Source organism: Spermophilus citellus, assembly GCF_964194105.1.
Source record: "Spermophilus citellus genome assembly, chromosome: 17".
NCBI classification, from domain to species: Eukaryota; Metazoa; Chordata; class Mammalia; order Rodentia; family Sciuridae; genus Spermophilus; species Spermophilus citellus.
This window is the reverse complement of record NC_138199.1, coordinates 11,904,833-11,922,964: the sequence shown is the minus strand read 5'-3', so window position 1 is coordinate 11,922,964 and position 18,132 is coordinate 11,904,833. Positions and strand designations below refer to the sequence as shown.

At 48.3% G+C, this 18,132-nt stretch overlaps 2 protein-coding genes across 2 annotated transcripts; both read right to left on the bottom strand.

Moving 5' to 3' along the window:
* Positions 1-1,684: 1,684 nt before the first annotated feature.
* RCVRN (recoverin) lies at positions 1,685-9,695 on the bottom strand (the record flags this gene model as incomplete). Its single annotated transcript, XM_081271999.1, has 3 exons — positions 1,685-1,800; positions 4,541-4,652; positions 9,315-9,695. 3 exons carry the CDS (start codon positions 9,693-9,695, stop codon positions 1,685-1,687), a joined length of 609 nt encoding a protein of 202 aa, XP_081128125.1.
* Positions 9,696-14,013: 4,318 nt separating this feature from the next.
* LOC308636454 (non-histone chromosomal protein HMG-17-like) lies at positions 14,014-14,611 on the bottom strand (the record flags this gene model as incomplete). The annotated part of the gene is made up of 2 exons (XM_081271954.1): positions 14,014-14,169; positions 14,444-14,611. The coding sequence occupies 2 exons, from the start codon at positions 14,609-14,611 to the stop codon at positions 14,014-14,016; spliced, it is 324 nt and encodes a 107-aa protein (XP_081128080.1).
* Positions 14,612-18,132: the final 3,521 nt, after the last annotated feature.

Here is an 18,132-nt window from a genome sequence, read left to right as displayed (position 1 = left end):
GCTTTCTGTCTCAGTGTCTTCATCTACACCATAAAGAGGGTGATAAATTGCATCACAGGAAATCGTGCCTTCAGAGACCCTCACATGAGGCCTGTCTCGTAGGAAAGGCTCCGTCTTCTCCACCAGGAGGATCTCTCTCTGAGGGCGGTGACGGGGCCATTGCTGTGGCTAAATCTTGAGAGGTGGGGGGATCACCTCCAGCACCAGCCGACACCACCCAGCCTCAGGATGTTCCAGACCGGTTGACCAAGAGTGCATGGAACCCATTGTTTCAGCAGCCTCATCTTAGAACTTAAGGCTGGAGAAGAAATGGGCCTTCAAAACAATGAATCCCGTGATCTTGGAGAGTCCACTCACGGAGTTCCTCTGTGTCCCAGGACCTGGAGCTCGACGGAGAAATGTGGGCTGGTGGGAAGCCCTGGCCTGGCCTCTACTTCTCAGCTGGCTGAACTTGGGCAAGCTGCTTCCTATCACTGGGCCTCCTTTCCTGGCCTCTGAAATGAGAGGCCTCAAGGATGTTCAGGGCTCAGCCTTCTCCATGTACCAAACAGAGTCGCATTTCTCATTATCCTGTGAAATACGCAACTCTCCCCATGACCCATCTCAGCAGGTGGCATCACTATTTATGCAGTCCCAAGTCACAACCTGGTTGCCATCCCTGCTCTCTCCTCCTCCTGCACTGCAGCCCATCAGGAGGATGCTCTCTCCTATACGTGTTCCTGAGAATCCTGTCCTCTGCATCTGAATGCCTCCCTTGGGTCCCAGCCACTGGTTGATTCCAAAAGTATCATCGCCATCTTTGCTGTCCCCAGTCTTGCCCTTCTTGCCTTAACGTCTACCCTGCTAAGGGCTGCTGTTGCCAATGTCAGTCCCTCTGACTTTGAATTCCACAATGCTACCACTCCATCCGCTGTGATGCACGGTGCCTGCCAAAGGCTGGAGGGGACCTTCCCAAGTCTGGCCCTTCTACCTTTCCAGCTCCACTCCCAATTCTCCCTCCCTCCCTCTCCTCCCCCTTCCAGCTCCCCACACCCCAGCCCGCTCATAGTCCTGGGACTAAAGATGTCCATTCCAGCTCCGAGAGGAACAAGCTTCCCCCACCTCCAGCCCATCCCCACCACAGTTCACGGGGCCTGTCATCCCGGGTCCTCCCCTAGTGCTCTCTCTGAGTGTCTCCATGGTAACCTTGGCCTCTGGTCCTGGCATCTTCGGAGATCCATCATCCCCTTTGGACGGTACATTCTGGGAGAGCGGAACAGCGATGGTCAAGCTGACAGAAATCATTTCCTTTTCCCACTCAAGAAAGACCAGACAGCTGGGTGCTCAGCTCCTCTTGCATTTATTGAACCTGCTTATTCAGCAAGCCACAAAGGAGCTTACGTGAGGCTGCGGCTTAGGACTCCTGTGGCCTAATCCTGGGATTATCATAGGGCCACAGACTGGAGGGGAGGTGGTGGGGAGTGGAGTGTGATGGGAGGGATATTAGAAACAGGAGGAAGAATTAACTGGTGGGTTGCTAAAGATGCTTTGGTTTGTAGGGTGCTGTGCTGGGGTTCAGAGGCCTCTCTCTTGGCCCTGGGCATGCGTGTGCATGAGTGAGTGTGTGTGTGTGTGTGTGTGTGCACCTGCAGGTGCTGAAGTGGGTGGTGGTGGGGAGAGAAGAGCGTAGCAGTTGGCGTTGGCATCAGGGTTTCTTCTCTTTTATCTTTTCCTTCACTTTTTGAGGCTCGTACTGGATCAGTCGCAGAATATGCTTGTTGGCCATGGTTCCCTCAATGAATTCTTGCTCTGTAAGTTTATCTGTTCATGGGGGGGAAAGTATCAGTCAGGACTGGCTATCTCAAGCTGAAAAGAGGCTGACATCCAGTCAGCATGCCTAGTCGGTGTGTATTTGTTGTGAACATATTGAATATTCAATGTTTCCAAGTGTCCCCCCAACCCCACCCCAGATACCCAACTCCTCCCCAAGATCCTCAGACTTCACTATGAACCAGAGACAAGATCAGTGTCTGGCACTGCACAGGACCCCAAGATACCATTCTTGTGCTATGTGTCTCTTCTGAGAGGCCTGTACCCCTGCCTTGCTGGCTATTACATATGTAGATAATTATTAATAATAACTATTACTGTTAATTGGTGTATGTTCAATATTGCCCCAAGTCTCATGCCTCAAATTCTGGAAGAACATCTACAGAGCTGAGCAAAGCCAAATGACATGGGGGGCAGGCCCAGGGTCTTGGTAGAGGAACCACTTCCTCAGGGAGTGAGAGTCGAAGGGACCATGACATGCAGGAAAAGGCTGGCTTGTGGAGGGTCTCATTGGTTCTCATGGTGCACAGGCTGTCCCATGAGTCCTGGCTGGGATTCCTTCCCATGCATCCAGCCCCATGTCCCCCAGCCTGATTTACCTCCTCGTTTGGGATCAGAACTGCAGGTGAACCTTGCTCCCCCAACTTGGCCCAGCTTCCCAGTGCTTTTACTAGATACCTACTGAATTTAGTTGGACTCAGCTACATGCATGGTACTGAGCTCCTTCTCTTTATTATGTACCAGATGCTCCTGTTCTTGGGGTTGGGGCCATTGCAGGAGGCAGAAGGTGAGGTATGGCACAGAGGATAGCTAAAGTCCCTCCCGAGGAAGCTCCTAGTCTGGCGGGAAAGACAGTCTCATGCAGAAATAACTGTAGAATGAGACAGATGTTCCTTTCTGCTCCTGGTTGAATGCTCATAGTGCCTAGCACATAGTAGGTGCTCAACGAAGTGTTTGTAGACTGAATTCTGTTTCCATTGGCTTAATTCCTGGGCCTTGGGGGGCAGCCTTAATCCCTTTTGGGTTAGGATCCAGGATGGTAGCCTGCTTGAGTCTGGGTGGTGATGTATGGGTTTATAATCCCAACTGCCCCTCCAGCTGCACACGTCAGCCCAAACTCCCACCATCAGAGTCCGGCACTGTGGTGACCAGTCATCTCCAGATGGGCCATGGGAAAACGCACCCACCTAGCCCAACAGGAGCAACAGCACCTGCTTCTGCAGTGCTCAGTTGGGTTAGTTTTAAACACAGGGGATTTAAAGGTGCTGGGAGACGAGGTGCCATTAGGGCTGGACTGGGGTGAGGTAAGTGATGTGTCTGGGAACGGAATCTAAGGAAGTGCTCACATTCAGGTCCTGTGAGCCCAGAGTGGGCGCCTGAGATGGGTGCCTGGGCCCTGGCTGACCCCCACCCTGGCTGCCACCCCAGTGACTCTTGGACTTCATCACTGCCTGCAGCTGAGTAAGTACAGCTGGACCATCTCTACCTGCCCTTGGTTAGATCCCGCTCAGGCCTTTCTTCTTGAACCCTGGTTAGAGAATGTCCCAGAGGTCACCAAAGGGGCCAAACGCTGGCCCCTTAGATGTGTGTGAGACATGCCGTGTTTTATTAATTGAGACACTTCAGACTTTAAGCATCTCGATTGTTGGCTTCTCTGTGAAAGTAAAATCAAATCAGATGTCATGACACCCATAGGCTCCCTATTCCCATGAGGAAGGTTCTGGAAGCCATCAGCTCCCCTCACTTAGTGAGGCTGCGGGTCACGGTGCCCATTTTCATCATTCTGACCCCTGTGGTTTGCAGCCCTCACCGGACACCAACTCTTCCAGTCAAGGCCATGAGCATCCTGGACAAAAAGCTCTGGTTACCAAGTTCTAGAATCCATCACCGCCTTCAACACACTTTCCACGGGCTGCTTCCCGTCAAACACTGAACAGGGCAGGGGCACCAGGACAGCCCACTGGGGATGTCCCATTGGCTGTGACAATATCTTCCTGCTGTTGAGGACTAGACTCACCCACCCTTCCTTCTTCTCCTCTCCCCCTGACAGGGGTCAGATCCGCACGACAGTCTGGCAGCTTGCCCAGCCAGCCTCCTCGGGACACTGTTCCTTGGTGGCCTTCCTCCCAATACATCCCAGACAGTCTAACTGCAATCTAACCCTATGTTAGTGGTGCTTTTTGAACCATCCAAAGGAACCTACCAGAGTAAACTCAGATCAATGTAGATTCCACTGACTTGGGCACTTGAGGCTAATTTAGGGCGAGGCTGCTCTGTGGTTTGCCCTCGTTCTAACTCTGCAGAAAGCCTTTTTAAAAACAAGTAAACTGAGGTGTCTGAAAACAGACTCCATTTAATGAGAAACTGGCTATTTGTATACCAACGGCTAATGAGCTTACCGCCTTCACGTGTTCCTCTTCCTTAAATGTAGGTTAACTTTGTTATTAACAACAACAACAAAAAAACATTATTCTTCAACAGTGCTCTGTGTTTTAGGACTTTCCTTCTCTCCCATGGAACCCCAAGTGGCAAATCAGCTCTGGGGTGGCAGCATAACTGGTCCCTGCTGAGCCCTCTAGCTATCCCCCGCCCCTCAGACGCCTGCAGACAGCTCTGGGTGCATGTGTGGTAACATGAGCATCCCCCTGGGTGCTGTGACTCAGAGGAGAGGGTCTCCCCGAAAAAGCCTGAGACTGTAAAATCAAATGCAATGAAGAAAAAAGGGATTCACCATCATCTTTCTTTCCAAAGTACGCCCAGATCTTCTCAGTCCGCTTTTCTGGTGTGTTCTCATCATCTGGGAGGAGCTTTACATCCTCAGGACTGATCATTTTGAAAATTGCCTGTACCGGACGGAGAGAAAGAACGTGTTAGGAGAGCCCTCAGGGACTGGGAACACTAGGAACCCCCATGCTTTACACCATGTGCACAAATCGACTCAAAATGGACTAAACCATTAACTATAAATCCTAAAAGGGAACATAGGAGAAAAGCTTCCTGATGTTGGTCTTGAAAATGATTTTTGAACAAGTGGGATCCCATCAAGCTTAAAAAACTTGTGCACGGCAGAGGGACAATGAACAAAATGGAAAGGTAACCTATGGAACAGGAGAAATTATCTGCAAACCATAAATCTGATAAGAGATTAATATCCCAGATATACAAGGAGCCCCAACAACTCAAGAGCAAGAGAACAAGTTAACTCCATTTAAAGAATGACAAAGAACCCACATAGTCACTTCCCCCCAAAAAGACATATTGAATGGCCAAAAGGTTTACAAAAAGATGCTGAACCTCATTAATCCTTATGGAACTTCCTATCAAAACCACAGTGAGCTGTCACTTCCTATCTGTTAGGATGGACACCATAAAAAAGATAAGAAATAACAAGTGTTAGCAAGGGTGGAGAAATGGGAACCTCTGCATATTGTCGGTGGGAATGTAGATTGGTATGGCCACTGTGGAGAACACATTAGGGACCTTGAGCCACCTCCACCACAATGTCCCTTTCTCAGTGCCAAGCAGCCTGGGGCACTGGCTGTAAGGCAGTGATTGCAGCACAGATGCATAGGTCCCCACTTGATCTATTGAAGCAAAGTTCCTGGGGAAGGGTGGGGGTCATCTGCATTGTTTGAGATTCTCCTAAGGGATAGGAAATAAGGGGAAGGGGTGAAAAAGACTTTTACTTCTTCTTTTGTATCTTTCTGTTTGAATTTTCTAGTCATATAGCCACAATAGTTTAATTTTGTTAAAAAAATGCAAATGAGAAATAAAAACTTTGCAGCGATAATCCCACAGGACCACTGAAGTTGGAGTTTGGGAGCCACTACCACAGACCCCACAGCCAACAGGTTTTAGATGGCTTCCTCCGAGTCCAGCAGGATTGGCTTATGGTAATAATGGCTAACAATGGTCGAATGCTTATGTGCCACTGTCCTGAGCATTTTCACACCTAACCCTCACAGCAGCCTTACAAAATAAGTATTATTGGCCTCATTTTACAGATGAAGAAACTGAAACAACTTGTCCAAAGTCTCCCCAGAGTGCAGAGGTTCTAACCCAGGAAATTTAGTTCTAGAACTTGCAAACTTTGTGTGACTTCAGAGTCTTCTCGTTTCCCTGTTGCTGGAGAGTACAGGCAGGTGAGGCTAGGGAAGGGGAAGGGATGGTGTCAACCTTTACAAAGGTCGTCCCAAGGCACAGGAAGCCCCTCACTTATTCTTGCCCTCAGAGAGGGATTCAGAGAAAGGCTCAGCTCTGGGCTAAAGGATCTGCCTCACCTTGTTAATCCTCTTCTCTAATCAAGGTACCAGGTGCACAGCAAAGAGCAAAGCAGCAAGGGCCTTGAGACTATGGGATGAGGTAAAGGGACAAGTGACCTTGTGCTTTCAGCTCCAGGTTTCTAGGATTCTACTAGCTCAGTGACACCCAGAGTAGACACCAAGGTCCTTGGGCAGTCGGGCAGGCTCAGGGTCTGGGCAGGTGTGTTGGCATAAAGGTTGGGAGGCTAGTGTCTCTCCCCAGAGCCTTCCTGAGGTCACCTAGAGCAGGTCAGGTGGGGGTAGCATTGCCCATGAAATCAGCCTGGAATATGGAACAGCTTTGAGAAGTATTTTTTTCAGCTTCCTGTGGCTAAAAAAAAAAAAAAAAAAAAGAGTAACAAGGAAATGAACCCCAGTAGCTGAGGGTGGCCTTCAGAGTCCCCAAAGTGGACAGAAATACAGGTAGCTCCCAGGATAAGCCAGTCTGTCCTGAGCCACAGATCCCATGAGCAAGTGTGAAGGAGTGACCCGCTGGCCACTCTGCCCCCACACACATACATGGGCAGGGGGAGACAGATAGCCCCTAAGGAACCCTGGGAAAGACCACAGAAAGCATTAGATCCTCACCCTGGGTCCAAGGAGTTTACATAGTTTTCTGGTGGCCACTTAGCTGGCTGTTGTCAGAGCTGGGACTAGAACTTATTACTCTCAGACCAGAACTGTGACCCTGATCTGGGGATCTAGTGAAGCGGAGGGCCTCGTGCCACGTGCAAAGCCTCAGTCTTTGACAGCGTCTTCTTCTCTCTCTCTCCCTTTTTTTCCCCTTTCTCCCTTCACTCTCCTCCTCACCCCTTTTCCTCATGGAGCAGCAACCTCCAGGCCTCTTCGTTTAGGTGTCTCTGGAGACTTGGTCCTCATCCCACACCACCCAGAGACCACTCGGCCAACCCAGAAGAGCTTGCTCATCTGACGGTGCAGTTGCCACACGTCTGCCCTTAGCAGGAGACCTAAGCTGAGCTCAGAGGGCGACCATAAATAAAAGCTGCATGCTTTGCTATTTTATTTATGGTTTCTCCTAATAAGGGTGAAAAAATCCTGCAAATAAAAGCCTGATTACAAATGCACACACACAAAAAACGATATCAAGTATGAAAAATATTCTCCCTCCTCACAGGAATGGAATTAGAAAAACAAAGCACCATATTTCACCACATAATCATGACCACCACATACACACACACACACACACACACACACATAAATATTCTGTGCATCTTCATCTTGCACCAAAGAGAGTTTAGTAATAAATGATTTTAAAGTAATACTGGCACATTTTTTTAAAAAGGAATTCATATAATAGTCACACCCCACTTTTTTTTGCAAAAAATTTAGACATAAAACCTGGGACAATTATGTAGTGAAATATAGTAAGTGAATGGAGTAGGGGACTAAAAAAGAATAAGTAAAAAAATAGTAAAGGAAGGGAACTATCATAGGAAAAAATGAAACACTTTAATGTTCAAAAATATAGGAAATGTTTAAACAACCTCAAGACATTACCAGAAAGTGGAATTGTCAACAGCAATTAAAAAATGTTTTTGAGGGCTGGGGGGTTGGGGGCTTAGTGGTGGAGCACTTCACCTGTGTGAGGCACTGGATTCGACCCTCAGCACCATAAGTAAGTAAGTAAGTAAATAAATAAATAAATACATAAATAAAGGTATTGTGTCCATCCACAACTAAAAATAATTTTTTAAATGTTTTTGAAAGAATTAAAATCAGCATATTAAAATAATGCATGCATACCAATGTTTATAGCAGTATAACTCTACAACAGCCCAGTTAAGGAACCAGCTTAGGTGTCTATCAACAGACACATGGAGAAAGAAAGTGTGGTACACACACACAATGGAGTTTTACTCAGTCATGAAGAAGAACGAAATCATGTCATTTGCTGGTAAAGGGGACAGAACAGGAGAACACTGAGCTGAGTGAAACAAGATGGACTCAGAGAGTCAAGGGTTGAATGTTTTCTCTTCAGAGAGAAATTAGAAACTATGAAGTATGGGTGTGGCGCCTTATGAAAACGGAAGGGAGAACAGTGGGGTAGAGGAAGGAGAAGAAAGGGTGAGAGGAGGGATAGGGAAAGGGAGGAAGAGCAGAAGGAAATTAACCAGATTATGCCATGTGCATCTCTGAACACGTCACAACGAATTCCACTTTTTATGCAGAACTGGAATGCACCAATTAAAAAAAAAGTCAAAAAGAAAAGAAGGTCGCTAAGATGAATGTAAAAAAAATGTTTTTGAAGACTGTGTAGTGATAGATAAAATGCTCATGATAAAAGAAAAACGTGTGGTAAGAACCATATGTGATTATGTTACAGTTCTAAAATAGTCTAAAATGATATAGATAAAAGACTGGGAAGGCATAGAGTGATCTGTTAAACAGCAGTTTTCTCTGGATGTTGGGATGAGAAGCAATTTTAACTTTCTTTTGCATATGTTTCTAACTTTCATGGATTACTTATACATTAGATTTAAAAAAAAAACATATTTTCAAGACACCTATAATATCCACAGCACATGATTTGATCTAGGGCGATATGGACAGAGGGGAATTCATGCTGAGAAATCTGCAGAGGGCAGGAACCTATGAGCAGCCCAGGGTACTTACTGCCAGTAAGTCTAGAACACGGGACAGGCCAGAAGCTGAGGCTCAGGGCTGCACAGTCTCCGGTGGGTGGGAGGACAAACACTAGGAGCAGGATCCAGATTTCAAACGCCCCAACTGGGACCTGTTTTTTACTTCATATTTGAAACATGTTGTGTGCTTAAATCTGATACTTAGTAGAATCTGAATGTGCACGGCTGAAATTTTTGAATGAGATTTAATGAAGAAAGGGGAGGTGGGGGAAGAAAGAAAGGGATGGAGGGAGGAAAGAAGAAAAAGGAAGAGGAGAGGAAAGGAGGAGGGGAGGAAAATGGGAAGGAATACTGGAGGGGAGGAGGGGTGTGGGAGAATTCCAACTAAATGCTTGGAAGCGCTCAGATTTTTCTAGAAAGAAAACTGAAGTTGTGGGAAAGTGCCCGGCCCTCTACTCCCCTCAGCCTGGTGGAGACCCTTCCCTCCCTGCTCTGGCAACGCCTGGCCTGGATCCCTTGCTCCCCCATCGGATCCCCCAGCTGCAGCAGCAGCAGCTGTGACAGGGACTCGGTCGCCATGGGAAGGGGAGAGACCGACCATGACAATCTCCAGCACTTCGCTCTTGCTGATGGTCCCATTGCCGTCCACGTCGTAGAGCGAGAAGGCCCATTCCAGCTTCTGCGTGGGCTTGCCCCCAGTGGTCATGTGCAAGGCGACCACGTACTCCTTGAAGTCCAGGGTTCCGTCGCTGTTGGTGTCGAAGCTGCGGAACACGTGCTGGGCATAGGCCTTGGGGTCGGCGTCGGGGAAGAATCTGCCATAGATGCTCTCGAACTCCTTCCTGGAGATGCGGCCGCTGGGGCACTCCTTCAGGAAGGACTGGTACCAGGCATACAGCTCCTCCTCTGTGAACTTGGTGTTCAGCTGCAGATCCTCCAGGATCTCCTTGGACAGGGCCCCGCTCTTGCTGTTCCCCATGGGTGAGGGAGAGTGGGCGCCGGCTGGGCAGGTGGGTGGGACGTGCCTGTCCTCCTGGCTGTCCGGGCTCTGTGCACTAGGAGATGGAGACTGAGATGCTGGCGGATTAGGAGGATTAGGAGTTCTTCCCAGTCCTTGGAAGGAGGAGGGGACACAAGGCTGGGGGTGGGGGCGGTGGCTTTCCAAACCATCCTGAGATGAAAAGAGCTGAGAGCAGGCCAACCATTCATCTTAGCCTCCTGAGAGGAAAAGATGGGAGGGCAAAGATCCTCCAGACCCTAACTCCCGCCCTCGAAGGGTTGATGGTCGCTGCTTGTTTTTGTCGCACTAACTCCTGCAGGGGCAGGTAGGGCACCAGGCACTCACTGCACCTTATAATGTCGTGTTTAGCCAAGGGGCTGAAGCCAGCCTGCTTTAAATCCCAGCTTTGCTACTTAAATAGCTGTGTGACCTCGGGTATGTTTTTTAACCCCTCTCCGCCTAGGATGCTCTCCTAATCCTACGCTTGAGTCACATCTTGGCTTAAATGTCACCTTCTCAGCAAGGCCTATAGGAACCACTCTATTTCTAGCCCCATCTCCACTGGCACACCCCACACTGTGCCTCCACCAGAATGAAAGTTCCGGTAGGGGGAAGAGATCTCATATTGCTCCTGGTGCATCTCCATTGACAGAACAGAGCCTAGCAGGTTTGGGCCCTCAAGAGATATTTCTTGAGTGAATGGGTACAGTTGTGTCTGTCTCATTGTCATTATGAGGCTGAAATGAGTCGATAAGTGTATCACGCTTCAAAGAGACCAAACCCCATCACGGCAAGTGCTGAGCACCCGTGGAAGGTCTCTGACTTAATGATGGTGCCACTTGCAATTTTTTGACTTTACGTTTGTGCAGAAGTGTACCCAGACAGACAGCCATTCGGGCTTCCACCTTCAATACGGTATTCAATAAATTGCATGAAATATTCAACACTAGCCAGCTTCCATGGTGCGTGCCTGTCATCCCAGCTACTCAGAAGGCTGAGGCAGGAGGATGGCAAGTTCAAGGCCAGACTGGACAACTTAGTGAGACCCTGTCTCGAAATGGAAAATGAGAAAAGGACTGGAGATGTGGTTCAGTGGTAAAGAGACCCTGGGTTCCGTTCCCCAGGGGAGGTCTGGGGGGAGGAGAGAGATGGGAGGGAGGAAGAGAAGAGAGTTTTGCCCAAGCCTAGGCTAATGTAAGTGTTCTGAGAAGGTTTAAGGCAGGCCAGGCTAAGCTATGATGTTTAGGAGTTGTGCTAAATGCATTTTTTTACCTACCATATTTTCAACTTACAATGGGCTTATCAGGATGTAACCCCACTGTAAACTGAGAAGCAAGCATCTGCATGAATTTTGTTATTATTTATCAATAACCACGATCAAAAATGACACTGGCAACAGGGAGGCTCAGCCAGCAGGTGGTGAGTGAGCGAAACCAGGGGACCAGGGAAGCAATAGTAGGAGTGAGGGCTTTGTCACACACAGAATGTGGCCATTCAACTGTGGTCATATGGGATGGTGACCCAGTTGTGGCATCATGATGTGCCCATCATGTGGGGGGTTTTGTTCATGATTCCTGGCTCATACTTTCCAAAGCTCTTGTTATTTTCTAAAGGTCGAGAACAATGTTGGCATGCTTCGGGCCTCAAAAACAATCTCGAGGGCTGGGGATGTGGCTCAAGCGGTAGCACGCTCGCCTGGCATGCGTGTGGCCCGGGTTCGATCCTCAGCACCACATACAAACAAAGACGTTGTGTCCGCCGAAAACTAAAAAATATTAGAAAAAAATTCTCTCTCTCTCTTTAAAAAAAAAAAAAAATCTTGAACTCTCTCTCTCTCTCTCTCTCTCTCTCTCTCTCTCTCTTTCTCTCTCTCTCATTTTCTGCTGACCTCCTTTCACTTGCTCCTTTTTCTCTGTAGGTCTAGCTGTAGAAACTAGATTTTCTTTTTTACAAGGCAGGTCATAGAAACTAAAAATATACTTCCATCTTCTCCTAGTTTTCTGTCTTAGAGATGACCATAAAGAAATCCTCTGACCTACCTTATTTGATAGTAGATCACAGACCTTCATTTCCACAGGTGCCCTGCCCACATCTGGAGGAAGGAAGCTGCATAGAGAAGCCTAGAAGAATCTGGAGGGGCAGGCCTGGCTGAGTCTCTCCACCTAGTATATAATGACATTTCCATAGAAACCCAAAGGGACAGGTGTAGAGGGCTTCTGGATGCATAGAGGCACTCAGGAAGGTGGACAAGAACTCACCCATGTACCAGGAGATGGTGTACCCCAAATCCACAGAGATGGAAGCTCCTGTGGTGAGCCTATCCAGAACTTTCCCTGGGTATTTCTTCCTCTGGCTGCTTGTACGGATCCTTGAAATATATCCTTTACAATAAACAGGTAAACCAAAGTGTTTCCCTGAGTTCTGTGAGCCACACCAGCTAATTAATCAACCCTAAAGAGGGGGTCTGGGATCCCCCGTAAGTTTTAGAGGCCTCAACCTGAAACTGGTGCCTGAAATGGGGCCTTCTGAGGGACTGAGCCCTCACCCTGTGGGATTATCCCCAGATGGACAGTGTCCGAATTGAATTGGATTAGATGGTGTCCAGCTGGTGTCTGCTGAAGAACTGACCTCTTGCTTGATGGTGGGGAGAAATCCCCACACGTTTTGGGGTCACAGAAATGACCTGGGTTGTGAGTGTGTAAAAAACTAAGTTTGAGTTTGTTTTTTTTTCTCAGTGTTGCAAGATTTTTTAATTAGAGATAAATCAGATTTTTAAAAATGTCATTACCATATTTTTAATTATTGGCAATTAATCCAAATTTTTAGAAATCACAGTGTGGGCCAAACACAGCATTTCGGTGGCTCAGTTTCAGCCTGCTGGTTGCTGGTTCGCAGCCCAGCATGGCGCTGGGAGCTGTGGGCAAAGTACACATCAGCAAATAATAGAGGAGGTGGCCAGAGGCACGGAGCTGGCACAGGAAGGCCCCACGCCACTACAGCAGCTCAGTGTGAGCACAGGACACCACAGGACCCTCATGTGCATGCTGGACCCCTGAGTTCTTGTCACCCAGAGTGTAGATCAGCAGTGTTTTGGGCTTAGCTGAGAACATTAGAGGAGACACATTGAGGTACATGGGAAGGTGGACAGGAACTCACCCACAGGCCAGGAGGGTGGTGCACCCCAAATCCACAGATATGGGGTTCTACATGTGAAACCCCAGCATTGCCCCCTAGGATGGGAGAGCTGTCTCCTCCTTGCTAGTGGACAAGTCCCAAAGTCTCCAGGCAGGTAAGTGGGATGTGCATTCTATTACCTAACAGAGGGGTTGGAGGGGAAAGTGGATCCTCACTGCTGAGAAAGGTCACCTGCCAGGTCCACTGTTAGCTCTCTTTCACTGTGACAAAATGCCTGACATACTCAATGTAAGAAGAGGAAAATTTATTTGGGATCATAGTTTTCTTTTTTTTTTCCCAAGCCAAACTGTATCCAGCTTTATTAAAGATACTTTTCATAAACAATCATGGTATTTCAGGCAGGACATGGGCAGACAATCATTAACAGTATACAACAACTTTCAAACTCCCTTCTTGAATGGACTACCAAAATCAGAAAGCCACTATAAAACCCCATGAAGTCTTCATTTGATGCTCTGAATAGGGAAAGTTTAGAGTGAGGGTTGACATTTCACATTTAGCATGTTGTTTAACAACTTTTCACAAGCCGACCCTGACTTTCAGGAAATGAAAGGAAAATGGCAAAAATTTTTAATCTGAAGATCCACAATCTAGAAAAGGAACTGCTGCTCTTCTGAGGGACATATTCTCAGTGACGTCACTGGAAAGTCCAGATTGCCCCCACACACTGGTAAAACCAATCGTTGGGAATCAGGTCCCAATAGATCTGAGTTTAGGGGAATTAAGTCTATGCCGATGGCAGAGAGGGACAGGAGGACATACAGATGAGTTTGAGTTTTTCCATACCACAAGGCATTTGTGCCAAGGAGGCTGTGTGTACCAACATCAGGGAATCCCTTCCTCTTGGGAACAAAGAGGAAGTCTCTCAAAACTAGAAGGGAAAGGTGTCTTCCCCCACAGCAATCCAGCTTTGGAGACATTCTACTAGTGACATATGCTCCTTCCCCCCACAAAACAACAATGACGTGTTCTGTGTGCTAACAACATAGCTTAAAAAAAAAAAAAGTAAAACAAAATTCTGCATTTTTTATAAAACTTGATAAAAAATAGTATTTCAAACTGTACAGTCACCAGAAGTACACAGTTATCAAAAACGCACACTTCACTTGACGTCTCCAGGACCTTCAGCTTTCTGTGCCTGGTCTGTTTTGGCATCTCCATTTTCTGCAGGGTTATTCCCATCCTTGCCAGTGTCAGCTTTTCCCTTTTTCCCTTTGGGTACCCTCTCTCCCTTCTTTGCAGGGGCCTTTTTAGGCTTGGGCTCTTGCTGCAGTCCGGCTGCAGCAAAATAACCGGGGGTGGGGGGTGACGAGGAACTTGTGTAGATTGATACAGCAGGAGAGGGAGCCGTTTATTGTAGGACAATAGAGGTATTTATACATTCCACACAGCTTATCTTAATTAACATAAACTAGATACAGCAGTCAACCAATAAGAAATCTCCACACTTAATGGCTCGCTGGCGCCACCTCACAAACCACTCCCCCTGGCAAAATGCCAGGCACCATCCAGACTTGTTTACAGATTCTAACAGGCTCTGGCTTTGGAGGAGCAGGATTGGCAGACAACCTTGCAGATCTTCTCTGTGGTTCGTCTTTCACCTTGGCTTTATCTCCTTTAGCATCCCCTTCAGCCTTTCTCTTGGGCTTGGTGGCAACGGCGGCAGGATGCAGGCGCTGGATGTGGGGATGCAGCGGCATGCGGCTTTGGTCGGTCTGGGGGTCGTTCTCACCTCCTCTTCTTCACTCTGCTATAGTTTTCTTTTTAAAAAAACTTTTTTTAAATACACAACAGTGGAATGCATTACAATTCTTATTACACATATATACCACAATTTTTCATATCTCTGCATATAAAGTAGATTGACACCCAATTCGTATCTTCATACATGTACTTTGGATAATGATGTCCATCACATTCCACCATCCTTGCTATTCCCCTGCCCCCTCCCTTCCCCTCCCACCCCTCTGCCCTATCTAGAATTCATCTATTCCTTCCATGCTCCCTCTCCCTACCCCACTATGAGTCAGCCTCCTCATATCAGAGAAAACATTCGGCATTTGTTTTTTTGGGATTGGCTAACTTCACTCAGCATTATCTTCTCCAACGCCATCCATTTACCTGCAAATGCCATGATTTTATTCTTTTTTAAATGCTGAGGAAAATTCCATTGTGTGTGTGTGTGTGTGTGTGTGTGTGTGTATGCCACTTTTTAAAATCCATTCATCTACTGAAGGGCATCTAGGCTGGCTCCACAGTTTAGCTGTTGTGAATTGTGCTGCTGTAAACATTGATGTGGCTGTGTCCCTGTAGTATGCTGTTTTTAAGTCCTTTGGGTATAGTTTTGGAGGCTTCAGTTGGCAATCAGTTGGCACCATTGCTATGGGTGGCAAGACACACATCACAGTGGAAGGGCATGGTGGAAGAAGCTAGAGAGAGAGAGAGAGAGAGAGAGAGAGAGAGAGAGAGAGAGAGAGAGAGAGAAAGGGCCCATGATCCCAACACCCCTTCAAGATCACACCCCCCAGTGATCTAACTTTCTCCCACTAGGTCTCTCTCAATGTCCTACCACTTCCCAATGGTGCCAAGGGCTGGGGACCAAGCCTTAACACATGGGTCTTTGGGAGACACTTCTCCAAACCAGAGCCCCCACCTTGACATTGCTCAGGAAGAACCTAGAAGGTCAAGCACGGAAGTGCTGACCCATCCCTCCTGCACACACCTCCTGATGTGGTTCCAGAGCATTTCCCAGGGAATCTTCATGTGAGGAGCGTGTGTGTGCTTGTGTGAACTCAGTTTTTCCTACAAGTTTGGGAGAGAAAGCTATTTCTTAGTAAGAACCTATTCTCTTCTAGACCTTTGCTACAGCAGGCATTTGATCTCAAGAGTAGTTAGAAACAGGACAGTCACCGAACCTGAAAACCAATCAGCCCACCTGCCCACCCCAGGCTGCACATTGGAATCATGTTCACATGGAGATTCCCTGTGGCCTGATGCATCCCTGGGGAGTGGAAAGAGGGCAAAACCAGGGGCCTGGGGCCCGTGTTCTATGCCACGAGTGGGAGGTGATCAGAAGAGCCTCTGGGGTGCCCTCAGACCTGCGTACAAGGCAAGGCCAGTTGTCATAGGTGAGAAACTGGGGCTCCAAAAGGCAGGTCTTCCACTGTGGGTCACACGGTTGCTAAATGGCAATCTGGAGAGCCCAGGTCTGCCAGCTCCTGGTTCTGGGCTCTTTAAACTACAGCTGCCTCTTTTTCCAGGAGGCTGAGGCAGGCAGAATCTCCATTTCTACAGGCGAGGAGCTGGGGCAAGAGGTTCCATGGCCCTGGGGTAAGTGGAAGTCTGCCCGAGCCCCCAGGCTTCCTGTCCCCATTCCAGGGGCAAAAGGAAGGAGCTGGAAGCATCCTGGTACAGTCCACATTCTTCAGGTTTCCGTACCCAGAAGGGGCCCCCACAGGAGGGGACCGGGGCAGGGAGGGGGCTGCAGGCAGCTGTGTTGATGCTGCTCAGAGTGAGGGGTCATGACCTGGAGGTTTGTTTGAAAACCTGCATAAACATCTTCTATCAGAGGGAGAGCTTATGCTCCTTAGCCAAACAAGTTGCTGGAGATGATGTATTGTGAATGGATTTGTTAAGTCTGAGCTGAGGCCATAAACTCTCCCGGTACCCTAAAGACCCCTGGCTGCTGTTATTGGGGACAAGGCCCTGTCTCCAGGCAAAGAACCTCCAATGTGTGCCTCCCCTGGGCCACCTTGCCTGAATCCAAAGGAGCAAGTGCTGCCCAGAGGCTGGACCTGTCACTCAGAAGCAGGAGCTCAGCCTTGGCCTCCTGTGAGCTAAGGACAAGATGACTGTCCTGCCCCTTGGCCTGGAATTAGGGATTTCAGAACGTTTGCACAGAGAGGGCAAAAAGGAATGGGGAGACAGACTGGGGAAGAATGCTCCCCCCCCGACCGGGGCCATCATCCTTTCGGTCGCTGGGATGACAAGGCTTGGTGTCATCCTGAGCACATCTCTTCCTGCCACATGTCTCTCCCACCTCTCAAGATATTGCTTGGTTCTATATTCCCTCTAGGACCTGACCACTCTCCTCACCCCCATGGTGAGCACCGCTGCAAGGGATATCGCCTTTCCCTCCTAACAGTTCTTCCTGCCTCTGCCACTGTCCGGCTTTGCATGTGGCTGCCTATGTCCCCTAGAGCCCTGCGACAGCTAGCACATCCCCACAGCTCTCGTTATATCCCACCACCATTTCCCTGAGGTCACCTACTCTCTTCTCACTCCCTCTGCACTAGCCACGCTGGCCACATTGACCCTGGTCATTTCCTTTGCCTGGAATATTTCCCCCGCCCCCACCCAGCAACCTGACAGGATTCTCCTTGGGTCTCCCTGCTTTGTATCAAATGCCACCTTCTCAACAACCCTCCTGGTTCATATTGCAGTATACCCACCCTCACCCTGCCCTGTTCTTTTTTTTTTTTTTCCAATCACATTTAACATCTTCTGCACCCACATGAGAACACAGATACCAGGTCTCTGGGTTTTGTCAGTCCCTGTCCACTACACATTAGCTGCATGAGGGCAAGGCTCTCCTGTGCTCTCAGAGCCCAGAACAATGTCTGGCATATAACAGATGCTCCATGATTATTGAATGAATAAATGAATGGATGAAGGGGGGAAAATAATTCAAGAACCAGCAGCCCCAGAGCCAGAAGGGAGGCAGCGGGCTGAAACCCACAGGGGAATGGAGGTAGAGCTGACAGTGTAGTCTACATCCGGGCATCAACATCCAGGTACCCTTCATCCACCTGCTAGATCATCAGAGTCAAATAATCACCAAGATTACTGAGAGCCCTGGAGGAGTGCTGAGGCCAGGCACACAGGAGGAGTGTGGTAGCCCTCGAGGAAGAAGGGTCACCAGGCGGGACCCAGTGTCTCTGAACAGTTTATTTTACATGGGATGAATCTAAGCATCTCAAGTGTACACCCAGAACTGAAGAGGGGGAGGGCGGTGGAAATGAGATGGTATTGAACTTCCTGAAAATGCTTTATAGTAACGCAGGGCGATTATATATAGCCAACATGTTCAAAATTTAAACTTTAAATTTAAACATTTAATTCTTCAGCTTTAATACACACAAATGCTATTATGGGGAGTGGGGTGGGGAGGGGCTGGAGAGGGGGCGCGTTACAGCCTCCATCGGGATCAGAGTGTCAACAG